Below are 22608 nucleotides of genomic sequence, written 5' to 3' on the forward strand. Positions count from 1 at the left end.
GCACAGTTACAGATAGTGCCGTCACACACACACCTCAGCATTTGGGAGGCTGAAGCAAGAGGATTCCAAGGGCAAAGATAGACTACAGAAAACCTCACAACAAAACCAGTCAGACGGAGATCTAACCAGGAGCTTGTGTACACGCAGCAGGAATCCAACTGTACCCTGCCACAGAGCTAAATCCAAACCCAAGACTCATTTCTGGATTTAATTTTCTGTCTTATGAGTATGGGTGTTTTGTCTGCACGGGTGTCTGTGTACTATGTGTGTACAGTCCACAGAAGAGGATGTTGGGTCCCCTGGAACTGGAGTTACAGAGAGCTGTGAGCTGCCATGTGGGAGCCGAGAATCAAACCCAGGTCCTCTGGAAGAGCAACCAGTGCTCTAACTTAACGGCAGCCATCTCTCCAGCCCCCAAAAGATACATTCCTGAGACTCTTGGCTAGAACCTTTTCTCTTAACAAGTTTTATTAGAATAATAACTAGGGTCAGAGATTTGTTTTCAGAAAACTTACAAATATTAAACAAAAACAATAAAACATCATTACACTTTTTTTATTTTAAAAAGTTGCTGTAATTTTCATTACTCTGTAAATCTGGGAATTGTAGACATTATTCAAGCACGTGATAACTGAGAACTGGGGACCCTACTGGTATCAGGAAAAAATGTTATGCATCGTACGGAATAGATTTATCCTACAGTTAGGGCAAAGTATCTCTCTTTTTGAGAGCTTTTTCCACAAAACGTTTTTTTATAAATATATTTCACACCAGTGTGACCCAGATCTAGGTTCAAGGCCCCATTAGGTCTGCTGTCCTATGCTGAAGAGTGGTTAACATTTGTTCAGCACATTCATAAGATTTATTAAGCCTGGTCCAGGGTAGTCAGGACAACACAGAGAAACCCTGTCTCAAAAAAAAAAAAAGATTATTAAGAATATAGCCATCAGCCAATGGCCTTCGGGACATTTGTATGGAATTAGAGAAACGTTAAGTGTCCAGATGCCAGATTAGCTGTATTACTCATGAAAAATGCCTGTGGGGTCTACCCATTAGGAGTCTGTCATATTGAAATACCTACAAGCGCTCTTCCAACTTTTGAACCTGCTATTGACAGATCATAGCAAACTTTTCCATCACTTCATTCCTGAAGGGGTTTCAGGATGTCTGCATTCATGATGATAAATTACATTTAAAAATCTAGACTCAAGTCAACAAACAGATCTTTATCCATTTTTAAGGCAAAAAAATTAATTATGGGGGTGGGGCTGTGTATGTGAGTGAAGGTGCCCACAGAAGCCAGAGAGGGTGTTGGATCTCCTGGGACTGGGGTTACAGGTGGTTGTGAGCCACCTGGTGTGGGTGCTGGGAACCCAACTTGGGTCCTCTGCAAGAGAAGTGCATATTCTTAACCACTGAGCCATCTTCCCAGACCCCAGAAAGGATCTTCAGACTCAAACAGGTAGAGGGAGTTTAGGACAGTATCTGCTAGGCAAAGACCCCACCATCACCACCAATAGTCAACTTTGTGTACCTCACAGACGAAATAGTGGCTACACTTTTCATGGCTTGAGACAAAGCCTGACTATGTAGACCAGGTAGTTCTCAAGTTTGAAATCCTCATGCCTTGGTCTTTTGAGTGTTGGGATGATAGCATATAAACAATTGCATATAGAGGCAACACCCATAAAGCAAATGTTCCTACTCAGAGCACACAGTTAAAAGAGCTAAAGAAAAAAAAATCAACCAGGTATCCATACCCAGCTTAGTTTTTTTCTAATGCAATCCCTTCCCCCAAGGCAGGTTAACTATTAAGTCTTATTTTTGAGACCCTCCCCCCACCACTTAGAACTCAGCAACAGGTCTCCTTCATAAAAATATACAGATACAGACTTCAGTTCTACTAGGAAGCTCAATTTCCAGTGTTTCCTCTAGAGGCGTTCAGAAAGGAGGGAGGGAGGAAGAGAAGGGAGAAAGGGAGGGAGAGAGAGCTGGGAGAGAGACAGAGGAGAGAGAGAAAAGAGACAGAGAAAGAGAGAGAGACAGACAGACACACACAAGGGGGGGATTAGTTCTCACTACCACTGATCTTTCAGGGTGACAACTTGTCTGACTCTGAGAATCTAAGGTAAGCTAATAAGGCATCCAGAGGAACCAAACAATAAGAACAAATCAGCTTGTTATCTTCTACGGCCAAGTTATCTCTGTGTCTTTAGGCAAGTGAACACAAACTCAAGTTAACTTGGGTTAGTGAGGAGTCAGCTGAATAGACTCAGAAGCCATGTACATGTATTGAGGAGCTATTCAAAAGTCATCAGCAAGCACGGCTGTGTCTTCGACTTGATTAGCACTTTGTAAGGGACTTAGAGACCGGCATCAGCAAAATATGTTTCCTGACAGAGGCAGTGCAACCAGACTCACCATAAAGCCTTCCCATCTGTTCATGGAAACACATTGTTAGGAGCTAACACCCTGTCGTGATAAAAAAACGCCATACATCTAGGAACACAAGGAAGATGCCCCAGCTTGGAGAGAGCCACTGCCAGCACTATACTAATGATGAAAGAGCAGAAACCAGGAATAAGAACAGGATGTTGTTGCACTAGCCACTTACATTTGACATTGTACTGGAAGTCCCCACGGGGGCAATTAAGCAAGAGAAAGAATCAGAAAGTGTCTAGATTGGAAATTGTAGATGTTGTGACAACAACCAAAAAACTCCAAGAACCCTTTCGAAACTGTGAGAGCCGATTAGGTGAATTCAGCAAGGCTACGTAACAATCAGGATTACCATACGATAGCAAGGATCACTCTTAAGACAAAAATCAAGAGAACAATACCAGCTGTGTGTGGTGGCACACACCTTTAAGCCTTGCACTTGAGAGCCAGTGGCTGGTGGGTCTCCATGAGTTCAAGGTCAGCTTGGTCAACATAGTGAGTTCCAGGATAGCCATGGCCACATAGAGACTTTATCTTTAAAAAAAGGGAGGGGGGATAGGATGGGGTGGGAATTCCACTTACAATAGCATCAGCAGAGGGAGGCAGATCTTTGAATTGGAGACTATCCTGGGTCTACAGCGCGAGCTCCAGGATGTCATGGACACACAGAGAAAACAAAGAAGACACAGGAATAAATTAAACCAAAATGCACATGGAAAGGTAAGAATCTCTGTCCTAAGAAGCAAATGGAAAGACAGTCCATGTTCATGGGTTGGAACGCTTACCACTGTTAAGACGGTGATACTATCTCAATTGATGGCATAGATTTGATGAGATCCATACCATGCCAACATTTTAACTACCAGCAGTTGCATGTGGCAGTACATTCCTGTAACCCAACATGTCTGAGGCTGAGTCAAGAGTGAGAACTAAGTTCAACACTAGCCTGGACTTTAAGTTCATATAGGCTAGTTAGACACTGTAAAAATTTTTTTTAGCGAATAAAGCTTCCAGTTGTCTTTCATGAAGAGAAAATGATACATTGGGCCAATGTGACTGCTTCGTGTGTATAAGTGCTTGCCTTGAGGGCTTGACAACCTGAGTTCCACGCCAAGATCTCACAGTAGAAAGAGAGCCGGTTCCCGAGGGTACCCACCACAACATTAATAAATTAAATTTAAAAAGAAAAAAAAATGACACAACTCTAAAGTTCATATAGAAATGCAAGAGACCAAGAACAACCGGAAGTCTCTAAAAGAAAGATTCATGCTTCCTGGTTTCCAAACTTACTAAAAGCTGTCCCTCCTATCCCCTAAAATGCAGTATAAATTCGGATTGTCACATTCCAGCCCCTAAACTGGCCGCTAAGCCTACAGGAAAGTTCAGAAGCTAAAGTGGACTCCTGGGAGGTGTAGTTCAGTGGTAGTGTGCATGACCAACATGCTTGAGGTCCCAGGTCCAATGCCCAGTAGGAGAAGAAAGGTTAATGTGCTTCCAGGAATGCCTGAAAGAACTGGGAAATCTAAAAGCGTGCATGTAAGTTGTCACCAGTGGCGTATCGTCACCATACTTGGTGACACTTCACAAGTCTATGGAAGGCTCTACAACAAATGAGACAGTAAAGCATTAGTTTTCTTTCTGAACCAGAACTGCCATGCCCATTCCCACAAGTGCAGATGGGTTCTAGAAAGGGAGGAAGCAAACACCATATGAATGCTCGCTGAACAGAGTGTATGCAGCTTTCCCAGACCAACTGGAGCCGGTCCAGAGCTCTCCATCAGAGCTTCCTGCTCAGCTGTGGCTGTCCTAAACAATGCAACAACAATAGCCAACTGCCTGCACAAACACACACACACACACACACACACAGAGGAGCTTTTCTAAAAATCTACTGATGGGCTAGGAGAGTGCCTCAGTGCTAAGAGTGTTTGCTGAGCATGTATAAGGTCAGTTTCCAGCACTGGGCATGGAAAAGGGGTGAGGTCTCATGAGAAAGAAGAGATAGAAAAAAAGACAAAACATCCCTTCAACGTGTGAGTTCCTTCTGGACATGGTGGCATATGCCTGTAATTTTAGGGTTTGGGAGGTAGACACCAGAGAGTCACTAGGTCAAGACTAGCCTGGGGTTGGGAGGCAGAGGCAGTGAGTTCCAGGATAGCCAGAGCTATATAATGAGATGAGAGAGAGAGAGAGAGAGAGAGAGAGAGAGAGAGAGAGAGAGACAGAGACAGAGACAGAGACAGAGAGACAGAGAGAAACAGAGACAGAGACCCAGTGTTAGGAAAGGTTGTAGGCCACCAAGTGGATGCTAGGGAACTGAACCCAGGTCACTGGTAAGAGCAGCCAGTGATCTTAACCACTGAGCCATCTCTCTAGCCCCTAAAGAAACTATTTTTTAAATCCTCCCTACCTTTAACTTTGCAAAATTAAAAACAAAGAACAAAGTGGGGTGGGAAGGAAGGAATAGACAAAAGAATCAGCAGTCTGGACTTCTGCTCTTGCTAGAGTCTGGGTAGGATACAGTGTGTAGACCTTGGGGCAAGGTCGACCAGAAGGCCCCCAGCATCTGTATAGTCCTAACTTCCCGGGAGCCTGTAGACATTACTGCAGATCTGACTGGGTGGTTGGTCTGCTTTATCACACACCTAGGTCGGGCCAAAGGGGAATACTCTGTCCCTGTGTGCTAAGCATGAAGGTGCAAAGCCTGGCAGTATAGTGGAACTAGGAGTTTTCAGTTCTTTATCTTCGCTTCTGTGAAAAAGGAAAAACAAGCTTCTTCTAGAAAATAGCAAACCAACTAAGAAAGTTCTCCATACATCTGCATTCAACTTCAGCCTACCTCCACTCTGGAGGACCACAAGAGATGCAGGCAGGATGTGCGCACAAAGACTTAAAAGGGCCAAGGAGGTGGCTCAGCCGGTAAAGGTGATTGTTGCCAAGCCAGACGTGCTGAGTTCAATCCCCAGAAACCACATGGTTGACACAGAGAACAGAGCCTGTAAACTTTTCTCTTACCTAGACTCTCCCTCCCCCACTCCTCCTCCACATACTACATACACAGTAAAATAAATAAATGTTCTTTTTTTCTTTTTGGATTTTTCGAGACAGGGTTTCTCTGTGTAGCTTTATAGACAAGGTTGGCCTCGAACTCACAGAGGTTCACCCTGCCTCTGCCTCCAGAGTGCTAGGATTAAATGTATGTGCCACCACCACCCAACTAAATAAATGCACTTTTAAAAAAAAAGTATTACTTTGATAAACTAGCAGTCACTATGATGAATAGATTTTTAACATTTTTAAGTAAGAATTTACAAACATGCAATCACATGTAACTACTAACCCCAAGAACAAATGGAATTGTTTGAACAAGCAACTCAACAAAAGTAATAATAATAAAAAAAAGAAACAAAAGACTAGGTGTGGCGGTGTTTGCCTTTAATACAAGCACTCAGATGGTAGGCAGGTCTCTGTGAGTTTAAGGCCAGCCTGGTCTACAGAGTGAGTTTCAGGACAGCTAGGGCTACACAGACAAACTCTGTCTCAAAAAAGAGAGAAATGAACAAAAAACAACAAAAAGGAGATTTTATTGCGTTATAGACTCATTTTTTTTTTTTGGTTTTTACAAGACAGGGTTTCTCTGTATTGTTTCAGAGGCTATCGGTCCAGCCCGGCCTCGAACTCACAGAGATCCGCCTGCCTCTGCCTCCCGAGTGCTGGGATTAAAGGCGTGTGCCACCACCGCCTGGCTATAGACTCATTTTTACACATACTCCCTAATTTTGTTTTTCCAGTCTTCCCAACCCCTTGTTTCAGGGAATACAAATTAAGTGACATATAGGAGCAATTGCTCACATATGCTCAAACGCAGTATAGTCACAATAAAGAATTGGGCATCTTTTTCTTTTCAGTGTTCTCACTGAAGATATCTGACTTCTCGGGGTGGCTGTGGGTCTTTGTGAAGACATTTCTACCCTAAAGAGCAAACTGTGAAGAATACTAAAGTACATCTGAGAATAAGATATCACCCTGGCGATTTTTAAAAATGATACATTTATTTTTAAAATCTATGTGCATGTGTGTGTGTCTGCGTACCTGTGTGAGTATATGTTCATTACACGTGTGCAGAAGCTCATAAAGACCAGAAGAAGGCGCCAGATCCCCTGGAACTGGAGTTTCAGACAGTTCTGAGCCACCATGTGGGCGCTGGGAACTAAACTCCAGTCTTCTGCAAGAGCAGTGACTGCTCTTCAACACTGAACCACCTGTCCTGGGTTTGTTTTTGAAGCATCTGGATGCTGTGGCATGCACCTGAATTTCTAGCACTTGGGAGGCAGAGGCAGGAGGATTATCACAAGTTTGCGGTCAGCCTTATGTACATAGCAAGAGACCCTATCTCCAAAAAAAGCAAGAAAACAAATGAAAAAATAAATAAATGAAGCAAAAATCAGTGATACCCAGAGAAAGCTGCAAGAAAATGCCTGTCCCGGACACATTACCTCATCCTACAGCCTGGACAGATCAACTCTGTTGTATTTGCTGATTTATGAATGAACCAATTTATCGTGTCTCATCTCCTTGTGAATAAACAGGTAGCCGGACAGCTGTTAGCAACATTCAAGGTACTTCCTGATGAAAGCCAGCACCCATGAAAAGCCCAGCATCATCACTTGCTACCTAAAAGCAACTCACAGCTCACATGTGGATTCCCACGTGTAGCTAGTCATCTGCACATGCAGTCACATACATCCCCTGGTCTCTTCATATCAATTTCTGTTACACATCAGCCCTTCTATGACACTCAGTGTGAGGACATCACAGTGTGTGTGTGTGTGTGTGTGTGTGTGTGTGTGTGTGTGTGTGTGTGTGTGTGCCCTCGAGGGTCCCAGCTCACAACAGTACTGAGTCGCTTGGAGAGGTAATACATATTCACATGAAGTACCCCAGAGCCAGTAAAACTAAAGGTTACCATATTCTTACTAATAATATAGATGAGCTATCATCTGCATACGATTTGCATAAATCACAAAGCTTAAAAATAAATAAAACTATGCCATATGTTCAGCTAAAATGCAACAAAAATACATAAATAACAATCCAGTGTGTGAAGCTAGCACACCGTGAAGGTAGTAGGAAAGAAACAATGAGGTTTTTTTGTTTTGTTTTGTTTTTAATGACCGGTTTCACATGAATTCAGGAAAGGGAATTAGAGAAAAGGAAACAATTGTGCTATTATTATTACCTGATCACGGCAATAAGAAGAGAGGCCTATGACGAAATGTGTGCAGAATAAATTGCCCTGCCTGCTTACAACAGCCCCAACTCCTTACGCAGCTCTCTCTTCCCCTTAATGGCGAAGGCTAGTTTCCCTTCAGTGGACACCTCCGTCAACTCTTCCTTTGAGAAGTACATCCGGGCCTCAACCCATTTCCTTCAGCCCTGACCATCGCAGTACGTGAACTAAATGATCGGTGAGTCAGTGACTTTGACTTTATAGTGTGGCTCACGTGATTTCTTTATTAAGGTGGTATCGGAAACTCCACAGTCTCATTTGCAGTGTGAAAATTCAGCGCTAAAGGGCCATCGCTTTTGAGCAGCTCAACACTAGTGACCTTGATGGAGCAAAGCGGCCGCTTCGCTGAGACCCTGACAAGAAGGGTTTCCGTGTAAACTGATTCACAGTGATGGGGGATGAGGACCAACGATTGTGTCTTCACTGCTGGCTAAGAGTGACACCAACCTAAGGAACATTTCTCCTTTCACTAGACAACACCCAAGTGTGACTGCTGTGCCAAAGGCTAAATAAGTACCTTCTCGTCTTTGAAACGCGTGGGACTGAGGGGAAAGTGGAGAGTTATGGGTTCTAACACTGAGAGTGTCAAACCATTTCTGTTATCATTTTATGTTAGAAAATCTTGGCCATCTGAATGTTGGATTCTAAGATTACCCAAAAAAACACAACTCTCTCCGTTATCACACACTCTTTGGAAGTTATTTCAGGAGAGCGGGGAACCCAGCTAGGAAGAGAAAAGACGCACTTGGGGTCCCATGAAGTTGTTAAGGTAAGGGAAGCGGCAGGCACAAAAACTAAGCGGAGGATAGAGAAGGGTGCAAAGTTTCTTCAAATAATATTTTTGCATGTCTCTAGCTCCACGATACAGTTTAAATTTGGGCCAACTTTTTAAAGTATTTGTTAAACAGTTCCCACATGTGACATATGTTTCCAGGATACTTCTGACATTGATATGAGAAATTATAAAACATTTAGAAACGAAAATGTTAGTCTCAAAAATAACACTGTTAAGTTCCAAGCTTCTTCTGAATTCGTTAAGACGGAAAAGCTTTTGGAGAATGGTGTCTTTAAAGTGTTCAAATAATGTGCTCAACAACATCCCACAACAACAGAGCTGTGAGAGCCAAGGCAAAGCCAAGACCAAACAAAGCCAGGAACCAAAGTTTACTCTCGGTGTCACTCTGTGTGTGTGGTCCCTGTCCTGCTTACTCCACAAGGAGACTGTTTTATCCCTCCAACTGGAAAGAATATCGTTCACCCCACCAACACGACGACAATGCTACTGCACAGCTCACCCAGGGAGAAACACAGGAATAAGAAGTCATGTCAACTCTCAATCAAATGAAGTGTGAGCAAGGATTGATTTGCAACACATTAATTCAGAAACTCAGCCGAGAGGCTCCTACTATATCTAGCCGATCTAAACTTGAGCTCGTGATAACACTGTACAAAGCTATGGTAGATGAAAGTGATAGGCAATGCCAACAGAACAATCCCACTGACAACACAAACTCCTCCAAGAATTCTTCCAGGCACGGTGATAGGATACATATCTCCATAGCCAACTGTAGTCATGGAGATGATCACCCACCAGCAGGCAGCGGGGATGCTGGCGAAGTCCTTGTTGGATGTTTCCAGGTCCAACCCATGTTCAAGAAGCTGAGAAAGTGCACTAAAGATCGCCATGGCAACACAGATGAAGACAAGCAACATAACCATCTCTCGGTAGCATCGCTTGAGAGTCAAACCCAATGTCTGCAGACCAATGAAGTGCCGGGCCAGCTTAATCACCCAGAAGATCCTCATCATTCGGAGGACCCTCAGGGTGACTCCAGCCCTCTGGAGTTGAGAGTTCTCGCCTGTGAACACTGTCATTAGCACAGAGATGTAATAGGGCGTGATTGCCAGTAAGTCAATGATGTTCAGGGGTCTCTTGACAAACTCACACTTGTTTTTGGAGACGATGAACCTCACGATGCACTCTGCAGTGAACCAGCCTATGCAGATAGCTTCAATTATCCTGTCAAGAGAACAAAGAAAGAATTGATCACTTTATTTTTAAGCCTTTTAATAGCTCTCAGATTCTTCAGATAGTACTACACTGACATATTAATTCAGTCACTTTTCCAGAAAACATGAAGAACAGACAGTGGTAACATCATCAGACCCACCAGGACGGCAACAAGACAGTAAGTACTATGGTGATAACTGAATTTCAAAAGGCCCTTATGCATTAGCCTACAGGAGTAGGGTTTTGTTTTGTTTTCTAGCCATCATTAGCACTTGAAAAAGAAATTTCTCTCCTATTTGGTGGTGTGAAGTTAGCTTAAATTGATCTAACCACGTGAGACTTTACATATTCTTTGAGGACAATGGTCCTCAAGTATGGATTCTGTTCCCAGAAAGCAAAAAAAAAAGTCTCAAAATGTGACCCTTCTTTTACACCCTCCCCAGTAGACTTGTGTGGGAGACACTGAGGCTGGGGGAGGTTTTAAGGATTGCACTAATGACCACTGCAGGGAAATTCCTGGTCTGCTTCCCTTAGTCTGGAAAACATTCTAAGGACTCCTGGGCTGGGCCAAACCATTACTTAGACCTCCCCAAAGAGCACAACTACTTGATTTGTTACTTTATGATTTTTTTAAATGCAGCATATAGGTTCCTTTAATATTTATTTATTTTTATTTTATGCATATGGGTGTTTGCCTGCATGTATGTATGTGCAACACATGTGTGCAGTACCCACACTGTCCAGAAGAGGTCATCAGATCCCGTGGTACTGGAGTTACCTAGACACCTCGAGTTACAGTCGCCATGTATGTAGGTGGCAGGAATACAACCCAACTCCTCTGGAAGAGCAACATGTGACATTATTTCTCAAACTTCCTACACCACTGTCCATGTTGAAAATAATATTTGTAGAGAACCTTAGGAGCTAAGGGGCAGGACTACTAAAAGAAGCTGCCACTTGGGCACTCTGCCCAACCCTCCCCCACATCTGTGCTCTAAGGCTGAAGAAATCCAATTTTAGTATACTGGTTAGGAAGACCTGGAAGAGCAGTTAATCCAGAGGTAATCTGACTTAAACATTCTAATGCCAAGGTAAAGTGACTGTTAGTATTCCATCGTTCATTTTTCACACATAACCAAGGAAGGGGATGGAAGACGGAAGACAGCATTGTGAAAAGAATTACTTAATGGGGGAATGTCCTTCTGTATATGTGTTTCTCTTATTGGTTGATGAATAAAACACTGATTGTCCAGGTGAGGCAGGAAGATAGGCAGGGCTAGGAGACGAGGAAAATGCTGGGGAGAGAGAGAGGCCAAGAGGAGACGCCACGTAGCCGAGGAAGAAGTAACAGGTCTGGGCATTCTCCGGTAAGATAAGACCACGTGGAAATACTTAGATTAATAGAAATGGATTAATAATTAAGAGAGAGATAGCCAGTAAGAAGCCCTAGCCATCGGCCAACAATTTTATAATTAATATGCCTCTGTTTATTTGGGGTTGAAGGGCAGTAGGACCTGGAGGGACAGAAACCTCCATCTTCAGTTACTCTAAGTTCATACCACAGAACCCAAGATGCCCTGGATTATCACTTGAAAATGAGTAAATACAATTAACTAAGTTTCCATATTGTGTGGCTTCCAGGGCCACGAAGATGAACTTTATTAATTTTTTATCTATTTTTTAGTAAGTACGTTCATCTTCACATGGGCTCAAAACTACAATGGTGGCTAGGCATTGTGGCACATGCCTGTAGTCTTGGGACTTGTGGGATGGAGGCATGAGGATCAGAAACTTATGACTAGCCTCTGCCACACAGCAAGTTAGAGGCCATCCTGGGGTGCATTGAACCATACCACCCACGCCAAAACACACACACACACACACACACACACACACACACACACACACAGAGAGAGATACAGAGAGACAGAGAAAGAGAGACGAGAGAGAAGGGGAGAGAGAGAGACAGAGACAGAGAGAGAGGGAGAGAGAATACAGAATGGGAAATCTCAGCCAGGCCTGGTGACGTGTGCCCACTGTACACCCCGAAGCTTGGATGCTGAGGAAGGAGAATTAGTATAACTCATAAGTGAAGGACCAGCCACAGGGAGACTCTGAAACAGAGTCAGATGGTCTCATTTTCATACTATTTCCAAGCTACCCTGTTACACTCCTTGGAGGCAAGAATTACAGTAGTTTCTTATAAATGCTCTTCAGAGTTATTTTATGTATGATATAGACAAGTATCGTTCTTAAGTGTGTGTTCTTAGCACCTCTTAGGGATCACTTCTTTTGGGTCACTGAATCAAAAGTGTTCTCTATGGCGGGGATGAGGAGTGTTTATGTATGACTGGGGGTGGGGATGCATGCATTCATGTGCCTATATGTTATTCTCTGCCTTATTCCCTTGAGACACTGTCTGTCGGTGAACCTAGGACCGAGGCCAGCAATGCTCCACCCACCTCCTGTTTCTGCCCACCCCCAACATTGGAATTACCAGTGTGCGCATAGCTATGACCAGCTTTTTTACATGGGTGTTGTGGATTTGAACCCAGGTCCCCATGTTTTCACAGAAAACCCCTTTACCTGATAAACCACTAGATCTCAACCTGTGGGTCGTACTCCCATAGGGATCATATATCAGATATTTGCATCGTGATTCATAATAATAGCCCAATTGCAGTTATGAAGCAACAACGAAATACTTTTACAGCTGGGCTGGAGGGGGGATCACAACTGTATTTAGGAAGGTTGAGAACCACTGCACTAAATCATCTTCCTGGTGCCTAAGCTTTCTCAATTATTGTCAGGTGTGATGGCATGTTTCAAGATATTTGATCACATGGTGTAAAGACATGTTACTGTAACTGGTTTAATAAAGAGCTAAATGTCCAATAGCTAGGCAGGACACATAGGCGGGACTTCTGGACAGAGAGAGCTCGGAAAAGAAAGGAAGAGCCGCCAGCTAGACACAGAGGAACCAGGACATGCAGGAGGCGAGTAAACACCACAAGCCATGTGGTAGCATGTAGATTCATAGAAACAGGTTAATTTAAGTTATAAGAGCTAGTAAAGAAAAAGCCTAAGCTAAGGCCGAGCTTTCATAGTTAACAGGAAGTCTCTGTGTCATTATTTGGGAGCTGGCTGGCAGGACAGAGAAAGACAGACGTGTTGCAATGTCATATGCAGGGATGCAGTAAAGTTAGGCAGGAGGAGAATTATGAGTTCTGGGCAAGTATGGGATACATGTTGAGACCTTGCGATGGGGGATGTCCTTCTGTATATATGTTTCTCTTATTAGTTGCTGAATAAAACACTGTTTGGCCAATGGAGGAAGGAAGATAGGCGGGACTAGGAGACGAGGAGAATTCTGGGAAAGGTAGGCAGAGAGAGGGACAGCAAGGAGATGCCATGCTGCGGAAGGAGTAACATGACGGATTACAGGTAAGCCACAGCCTTGTGTCATGTAGGAGGAAATAGTATTCCGCCATTAACCATGTGACTTACTAGCAGTGCATACAGATGAAGTAATAAAAGGGCAGTTTACCACACCACTAACCACACCCATTTTAGGCATGACTAAGGATGTATATGGACGTAGGCGGTGAACTACATCACTAGCCAGGCCCACTTTTGGGCATGGCTAGGGGCGTTACAGAGGAAGGTATAAAAGACTGAACAGTGGAAGTCTAGCTCTCTTTTTCCGGCTTTCCGGCTTCCAGTTTGGCGGTGGAAAACTACTCGGCTCATCTGGGTTACTTGTCTCTTGTGAGTAATTTCTACAATAAATACTTATTTTTACTTTCAGTAAGTGTGCCGTTTATCATTGCAGCATCAGTGTAAATACATAGATTAATAGAAATGGGTTAATAGTTAAGACAAAGCTAACCAGTAAGAAGCCCTAGCCATCGGCCAACAGTTTAATGGCCAGCATAGCGTCCCTGTGTGTATTTGGGGATGAAGCAGGGCAGCAGGACCAGGTGGGACAAGAAAACTCTAGTCTGCATGTATGCTTTTATGCCAAAAGAGAGCATCAGATCCCATTATAGGTGAGCCACCATGCGGTTGCTGGGAACTGAACTCAGGTCCTCTGGAAGAGCAGCCAGTGCTCTTACCACAGAGTCATCTCTCCAGCCTCATGTGTTTTTATGTTTCCAGCCTCATGTGTTTTTATGTTTTGAGGCAGGCTCTCATACTATAGCCCAGGCTGATCTAGAACTCACTGGGTGGCTCAGGCTGGCTTCAAACTCATAGCTTCCTTAGTGCTGGGATTACAGGTATAGGTTACTAGGCCCAGCTGAATCTCCTTGCCTCTATATCAGGTCACACTGGGAGAATTTCTGGCTAGATCGTGCCCAACTAGAAGTTAATACTACACTACCCTCCCACCAGCCACACAGGTAGTACCCACAGCACCCCAAAGTGGAGCAGCACGCAACTTGGAGATCTCGGCCACTCTGATAGATGGAAGCCACAGTCTTGTTTGAAAGGATGCTGGGAATATTTTCACGTGACATTTTATGTCCCGTGACACATGCCACCTGCTCCAGGCCTTTTATCTACTCGCAATTGTGACGGAGACACCACAGGGCATGCAAAGTGTCAGATCAAGTCTGTTTAGTTCTCAGTCTTGGGAAGCTGTCCGCAGGCTTTGCCTGTAAATGCAAGAGGCAACAAGCTATAGCCTGGGGTCTGAATCCATCCGGCAGTCCTTTTTTTTTTTTTTTTTTTTTTTTGGTATGACATTTTGTAATGGTTGGAGGAAAAAAAATGAAAGAAAAATAATTAGATTTCATGGCATGTAGTAACTGTATGAAACTGGAATTCCTGTGGCCATGGTCTTACTGGAATGCAGCCAAGCTAGCTTACATCTGCTTGTGGCTGTTTTCAAGCTACAACGGCCAGGCTGAGTGAGTGGCAAAGCCAGAACTAAGACGGCTCTGCGAGGACCCACCAGGACATTAGGATCCTGCCTGCCTGTCTCTTTTGGAGTGAATAACCGGTTTCGACCCACTACTCAGGCATCAGGAGAACGGCAGTGACCTAACGTCCTGCCCAGGGAAATGAGCAGATGACGTCAGCCAGGCTTGACATGTCCCTACTGTGGATATGCGTGCGGTTCTATGATTGACAGGATCATTCCTGTCCTCACCAGACTATTGGAAGCTGCCGTCGTGAAGGCTTCAGCAAATCTGGGGGCTCAGAAAACTGGGCAGGTCATAAATCTCAGAAGAGACGAGGCATCTCACGGTATAGTTTACAAAGGTGCTGTTTGGACAAGCGTAAGGTAACATCGTTTCTACCTGGTTACTACATTCATCAACTATTCCACCCGTTCCCCGTTTTTCTAGATTCCTTGAGGCTGGGCAGGGTTATGTGACCTGCTTTAATGTCAGGGCCCATAAAGATGGGTCCACTCCATCTTGCCTCAAGGTCAGAGAGTTCAAAACTGTCTTAAGTCAAAAGACCTAACGATCTAATGCTTGGCTACTGAAGGATGTTTTGGTCTTGATAGTGGATCTCTTATCTAAACAACAACAGACTTGGGCTCAGGTGTGTTCACTCTTGACCCTGAAGGTCGGGTAACAGGTGTGGCTACCAATTACCTGGAGAATTAAGGGAAGTAAGTCTGTTTGCTCCTTGCACATGATAATAGGAGTCTTCTGCTACTTTTAGTTGGGGTACTTAAGAATGTGGAAGAATAAACTTGGGGTGCTCAGTATTCACTGGATTGCCCCCCTGACTCTATCCTGTGACTCTGTCTTTCTCTTAGCGTCTTTACCTGACCTTTCTCAATCCACGCTCCCCCTCTCAGGTACGAACCAGGCAAGTTGGCTGGATCCGACTGAAGGCCCACAAGACAGGTTCCCACACTCTAACCAATGAGCAATGAGACCAGGAGTGTACAGGAGTGGGTGTGCATTCTTGCCTGCTGCGGTAGCGTGGAAGCCACATACTCCGAATGGTCCGCTGCAGGGTGGTGGGTCCTCTACCAGCTCTATGTGCAAAGAGCATAGGCACTTCCCACAGTGACCCAGACTGAACACAGTCCACGATCAGTAACTAAATCTTTGTTGTGTCGAACCTCTGGGACCTCTACCTGGCTTGCCATCCTAGCTGGCAATAAACCAGTGAATCCAGTAAGCTGTAAACCATGCACTCAGAAAGAACTCCAGGAAGACATTGTATGTGGTACCAGATGACCACCTAGATCTGAAGACCAGAAACAAGAAATAGTCAAGAATCTGAGCTTTGACATGATGCTCTAATAGAAAACTCCACACCTGAACTTATGAGACAGGTCTCACTTAAAACAATAGAACACTACAAGTGCCGTAAAAGATCTCCTCCAGGTTACATGTGTAAGGCATATAGGGAATTATGGATAGCCCGTTACACATACTACACATACGGATACGGAGAGGGAGCTTGAGAAAACTGACCCGCTCCTTGAGCATTTTGGGTAAAGGGTCACAACCTGTACCCATTTTGGTTCTTACACTTGCTTTTGGGTAAAATACGTCTGCTTTCGAACTAATGATGTGTCTTCTCCAGCCAGATACGAGCAGGACGCTGTGCTAGACAGAAAGAAGCCCATGCTCTCCTCTTTTGATGGGTGAGCCCCATCCACCAAGTACCAGTGTATGTGTTCCTAGGGCCCCGGCAGCTCTGAAATCCTAAGATCCATCACTTTCAGAAGAGCAAAATTCTTAATTGTGCCCAAAATACCAGAACACTTTCTGACTAATTATTTCCACCAGCAGCCAAAGCCGCTTAGATTAAAAAGGAGGAAATTCAAATGATGTGGCGTAATCTGTCGGTAAGGGAATTCAAAGAGTCAAGCTTGTCTGTAATGAGGTCCTGGGGGCTTCACTGCCAGCCCGCCGACCCCCCAAGTCAGATGAATTCTCTCTAGATCCACACTGAAGGGATGAATCATCGAGGAACCCTGGGCTCTGCTTCTACCTAGGATTATGCCAAGGCAACCTCCACCAACAAACACCTGCAGCCTGCCAAAATCCCCCAGCTTCCACAAGGCTTTCACCAAAGCACCAACAAACTGCAGGGAAAGCTCGACACTGTTTGCCGAGCTCCGTGGCAAACAATGGCAGCCTTCTGAAGGCCGTTTCCCTCAAATGCAAACAGGAGAGCCGAGATGACACGGGCAAGGGCGTGCCTGGGAAGCCTATTGCAACCGCACTGCTGGAAAACAGAAATCAAAACAAACAAACAAACAAAACGTTTCCAAATCACTGAGGCCCTTCAGCTAAGCCACCGTACAGGCGACACCTGTTATAGTCCACAGATCCGAGACTGGCTGGTTAACATTTTTTCAGATCACTCTAACAGGGACTGCAGGGGCACAGATAATGATGCCCAGACCCATAGGCCTTTAGAGCTGTCTGAACATGACAACACTAATGGTTTTTAGGACAGTGTCCACTGTTAATGTTAAATGGTTTGTCTCTGTATCGTCATTTCCACAGATTCTAATCTCATTAGGAGTTTATTATCGCAGGAACGGGCAGAAGGATAAGAACAGCCCGACTTTCTGTCTTGGCCTCTACCACGTTGTGAGGAAGCTTGACGGCCTTTGATACAGCTGGTGCTGTTTTTGGGACTCCCTGCTGGAGAACCGTGAGTCACGTGAAGCTCTGCCTGATAATCTGTCACAGCAGTAAAGAATGGATTAAGACAGTTACAACATAAAGCCTACCCTTCTATGGTCCTGGCAGGCCTTAACCAATGGCTGCAAACACCAGCCATTACGAGTCGCTGGCTGATGCTTCGTGGCAGAAGGCACTTCCAGGGATGACTCTGAGGCACACGCTCTCAGGACATTTTATTACCTAACCTTTCAAACACACAAAATTCAAGCAGATTCATCAATGTTTTACTTATATATCTGTGTACTAATTTTGTCAGTGTTGGGACTTGCACATGCTGGGCAGGCATTCTAATGACTAGCCCAAGGTTCAGACACCGTCTTAAATATATTGTGGTTGCTTATCACCAATTCCTCTCTTTAACTATCCATTAACCTTGTTTTCAATGCAGCTCAAATGCAGACATTAATTCACTTCCCCTTAAAAAAAAAAAAAAACCCAGGATGAACTGCAGGTAGTATTTGTTTAACTTTTTTCCTTTTGATATAGAGAGAGCAAAGGGTAGAGCTAGCCATTAGTTAACCATAGAGGTCTGGAGGTCTTTATAGACAGACAAGAAGTGATAAGGCAGGGGTAGGGGTGGTGGGGGGGGTCGGAGCACAGCCCTTTTCGGCAGAGAAACCAGTGAGGTAAGAGGTGGCTGTGGCATGCTCCTTCGTCTCTCTGGTCTCTCAGCATTTACCCCGACATCTGGCTCTGGGCTTTTATGATTAAGACCAACTTAGAACCATGCAAGATGCAGGCGTACTCATCCCCGTGCACATACACGTAGAAGCCAGAGGTCAATAGCAGGCATCCTTATGCCGCTCTCCACCTTGTTTTTTTGAGGCAGGGTCTCTCACTGGACCAGGAGCTTGCTGTTTCGTCTACACTGACTGACCAGAAGCCCCAGGATCTGCTGTTGCAGCCCTACAGCAAGTGCTGGGGGTTACATATGCACACTACCATGCTCAGTTCTAACACGGGTGCTGGAGAGCTGAATTCCAATTCTCAAGCCTGCCCAGCAAGCACTCTTACCCATCGAGTCAACTCTCCAGCTTGCCTAACTTTTAAAGAGAAAGAAAGTCCTGCTACATGCTAGCTACGCCATGCATAAACCTTTGGCACTTTAAAAAAATAATTTATTTAACCTTTGTTTTGTGTGCATTGGGGTGAAGATATCAGACTCCCCTGGAACTGGAGTTACAGACGGCTGTGAGCTTCCATATGGGTGCTGGGAATTGAACCCAGGTCCTCTGGAAGAGCAGCCAGAGCTCTTCACTGTTGAGCCACCTCAGCAGCCCCCAAACATTTGGCGCTTTAAGCTAAGTGAAACATAAGCCCCACAAAGATAAATGCTATGTGACTTTGTCCACAAGAAGAATCTCAGTAGTTAATCTAAACCAGAAAGTGGAATTGTGGGTCCCAGGGGCTGGGAACCGTTTGACAGGTATATAGTTTCAGATTTACGGGTTGATGAAGCATCTGCAGTGTGTTTTATAACAATGAGACTACTTAGCACCACTGAACTGTACACTAAATTGTCTGTTAAAAAGTAAAATTTGATATGTGGGCTTTTAAAAACCACAATTAAAAAAATATATGTGGGCAGTGATGGCATCCAAACCTATACCCTCAACACGTCACCTGGAGCCTTAACCTGGCACATCTTACCGCAGAGCCAATGCACCCTCAACACATCACCTGGAGCCTTAACCTGGCACGTCTTACCACAGAGCCAATGCACCCTCAACACATCACCTGGAGCCTTAACCTGGCACGTCTTACCACAGAGCCAATGCACCCTCAACACGTCACCTGGAGCCTTAACCTGGCATGTCTTACCACAGAGCCAATGCACCCTCAACACGTCACCTGGAGCCTTAACCTGGCATGTCTTACCGCAGAGCCAATGCACCCTCAACACGTCACCTGGAGCCTTAACCTGGCACATCTTACCACAGAGCCAATGCACCCTCCAGATCAATGACAAAAAAAAAGTGATTATTTCTGTGAACAACAAGTAGAACCCAAATAAAACTCAGTATGACAAGGGCACCTAGGAAATAAATGAACAACTAGGTGGTGACGTGACTCGGTGGTGAGTATTTCCTAAAACACACAAGACAAAAATGCCTGCAAAATAAAAGAGCCCAGAGGATGCTTTGGCACATAGTAAATGCGCAGTAAATGGTAGCAACCACAGACTTGGTATTACAACTCCTACTGTTATCGTCCCTTGGCCACACAGCCTTCTCTACACACACACTGTATACACACACACACACACACACACACACACACTCACACACAATGTTTTGCTGAGTGCAGAGAGAAGGAGCCATGGCTGCATTGCCTGAAGCTCACCTGAAGTTGAACTCCCACAACAACAGTCTCAGGATACGGGTCCTTAGGTGGGATTTATGTCATTAGGGGTCTACCTTCGGCAGGGGAAGGTGGAGAATGACAGAGGGAATCTGATGCTGGCCTCTGGCCTCGACATGCATGCAGAGAGGTGTGTACACACACACACACACACACACACACACACACACAAACACACACGCTCACACACGCAGGCACACAAAGCTGAACAGCATCCATCGTGAGAGTGTTTCAGCTCTTTGCAAACACACCCTCTCCTCGTCTCTTTGCTCTTCAGCCTCGCAATGCCTGTTGGGAGGATGCAGCTCTCTGACCACATGTGGGCCCCTCTGTCTCAACTTCCCTGGCTCCAGAGTTGAAAGCTAGTGCATTTTGCTCGTTTTTAATTACCTAGTCCAGGCCCTCCTGCAACAGCAGCACAAAGCGGACGAAGACAGAATCCTTTGAAGGCTTTTGCATATATTCCTACACACTCACAGTTGCAGCATAAACTGTTCAAACGACTTACAGGAGCAAGATCTGGCAAGATCTATCGAGCTGAACAGTGCACAGGAGTACCAGCCACCCACCCGGGGATTTATCCTACACACGCACCCACACCCTTCCAAGAACATGTATGATGAAAGCCATTACTTACAATACCCAAGGATAAAGAATATATAAATGTCTACCCCAGGGAGATAGATTATGTAAGTATGCTTCTAAAAGTTATTATTGGTTCAAACGGTGTGAAATTATCAAACAAATATCCAGTTTTGTATCATGCTGCCATTAATAATGTGCCTTGCCTTATAGCATGTAGTTACAGGAAGGAGAAAGATGTATCACTGTATGCTCATGTAGGATATTCCTTGAGACACAGAGTTATGTGAGGCGCAGAAGGGCATAAATAACACACTACAATTACGTGTGGATAGTGTGCGTGTGTGTGTGTGTGTATGTGTGTGTGTGCAAAGCATGCACACGCACACACCAGAACTGTACTCGAGACTCCAGCCAGGAGTGGTGACACATGCCTGCAATCCAGGAACTCTGGAAGACTGAAGCAAGATGTTGGTGACTTTGAGATCAGCCTAGACTACACTTTGAGACCCAGCTTTAACGACAAAGAGAGAGGGGGGAGGAGGGGGGAAGCAGACGGGGAGGGAGAAGTGTTTCCCCTGAAGGGCACCCCTCAGGCTGAATGCAGCGTGGAAATTCACTTTCGTCTATTCCCTTTGGACCACTAAACGCTTTACCAGGTGCTCGCATTATTTTTCCAATTTGAAAACACTCGTAAAAGTGAAAAAGCATGGCCAAATAGAAAAGCAATCATCACAATTGCGTTGTCAATGGGTTGAATCAACCCAGACAACTCTAGGAGCGACGGCAAAGGAGGAGTTAGCCCTACCCACCTCAAGCTTTCAGACTTGAATAATGGGTGAGGCATTTCCAATTTCCAATCGCTTTTTTATTTTTGGTTTTTGGTTTTTTGAGAGGTAGTCTCTGTGTAGCCCTGGCTGTCCTGGAACTTGGGAGACTGGCCTGCCTCCGCCTCCTGGGTGCTGGGATTAAAGGTGTGCGCCACCACCACCCAGCTTCCAATCACAGTTTTAACAGGCAGATGTGTAATATCACAGAGTGTGATAAGTTTCCAACCAGCAGCTCACATCAGTCCACCGTATTACCCAGTGTCTTTCTTATGTCCTTGTAAATGGGTTCTCTGTAATAATCAGTCAAAGGGGGGAAAGAAGGGCTCTTATTTTACACTTGGCTTTACCTTAAAGGAAAATCAACTCAAATATCTGTATCACTTAACTTTGGACCCACACTGATGGGATATGCATAAACAGACATTGAGCATTTTCCCAAAAGTGAACTACTTTTCTCTAAATGTGTTAGTCCATTTCATCCTGACAGTAAATGTACATGACAGGCTTCCTTCTCATCCCCACCCAGAAATGAGGAAACTAAAGCAAAGGGAAACCACAAAACGGATCACTATGAGGTCCTCAAGTATGGCTTACACTACTGATGTGGGGATCTGTGGGGTTTCATTGTTGTTAATGTTTTAGATATATTTGTTCATTGCATGTGGATGGGTGTTTTGTTTGCCTATCTCTCTGTGCACCTGGTACCCTCTGAGTTCAGAAGAGGGTGCTGGGTCCCCAGTAACCGGAGTTCCAGATGGTTGTAAAGCTACCATGTGGGTGCCATGAAGCCAACCCAAGTCCTTTGTTAGAGCAGTCAGTGTGCACTGAGTCATCTCTCCAGCACCGCTGAGACACCATCATCTCTCCAGCACAGACACCATCATCTCTCCAGCACAGAGACATCATCTCTCCAGCACAGAGACATCATCTCTCCAGCACCGCTGAGACACCATCATCTCTCCAGCACAGAGACATCATCTCTCCAGCACCGCTGAGACACCATCATCTCTCCAGCACCGCTGAGACACCATCATCTCTCCAGCACCGCTGAGACACCATCATCTCTCCAGCACCGCTGAGACACCATCATCTCTCCAGCACCGCTGAGACACCATCATCTCTCCAGCACCGCTGAGACACCATCATCTCTCCAGCACCGCTGAGACACCATCATCTCTCCAGCACCGCTGAGACACCATCATCTCTCCAGCACAGAGACATCATCTCTCCAGCACCGCTGAGACACCATCATCTCTCCAGCACCGCTGAGACACCATCATCTCTCCAGCACAGAGACATCATCTCTCCAGCACCGCTGAGACACCATCATCTCTCCAGCACCGCTGAGACACCATCATCTCTCCAGCACCACTGAGACACCATCATCTCTCCAGCACAGAGACATCATCTCTCCAGCACAGAGAC

At 45.0% G+C, this 22608-nt stretch overlaps 1 protein-coding gene across 2 annotated transcripts in view; it reads right to left on the bottom strand.

The window, feature by feature from the left end:
- Nucleotides 1-7933: 7933 nt before the first annotated feature.
- Kcng3 (potassium voltage-gated channel modifier subfamily G member 3) overlaps nt 7934-22608 on the bottom strand; it is a 48225-nt gene continuing 33550 nt past the window's right edge. For both annotated transcript variants that reach the window (XM_040738823.1, XM_005077251.4), the window contains exon 2: nt 7934-9749. In XM_040738823.1, coding sequence (XP_040594757.1) covers nt 9104-9749 — 646 coding nt within the window. In that variant the 3' untranslated portion in view covers nt 7934-9103. The remainder of the gene's footprint in view (nt 9750-22608) is intronic.

This window comes from Mesocricetus auratus, unplaced genomic scaffold (assembly GCF_017639785.1).
Source record: "Mesocricetus auratus isolate SY011 unplaced genomic scaffold, BCM_Maur_2.0 Super-Scaffold_100676, whole genome shotgun sequence".
NCBI classification, from domain to species: domain Eukaryota; kingdom Metazoa; phylum Chordata; class Mammalia; order Rodentia; family Cricetidae; genus Mesocricetus; species Mesocricetus auratus.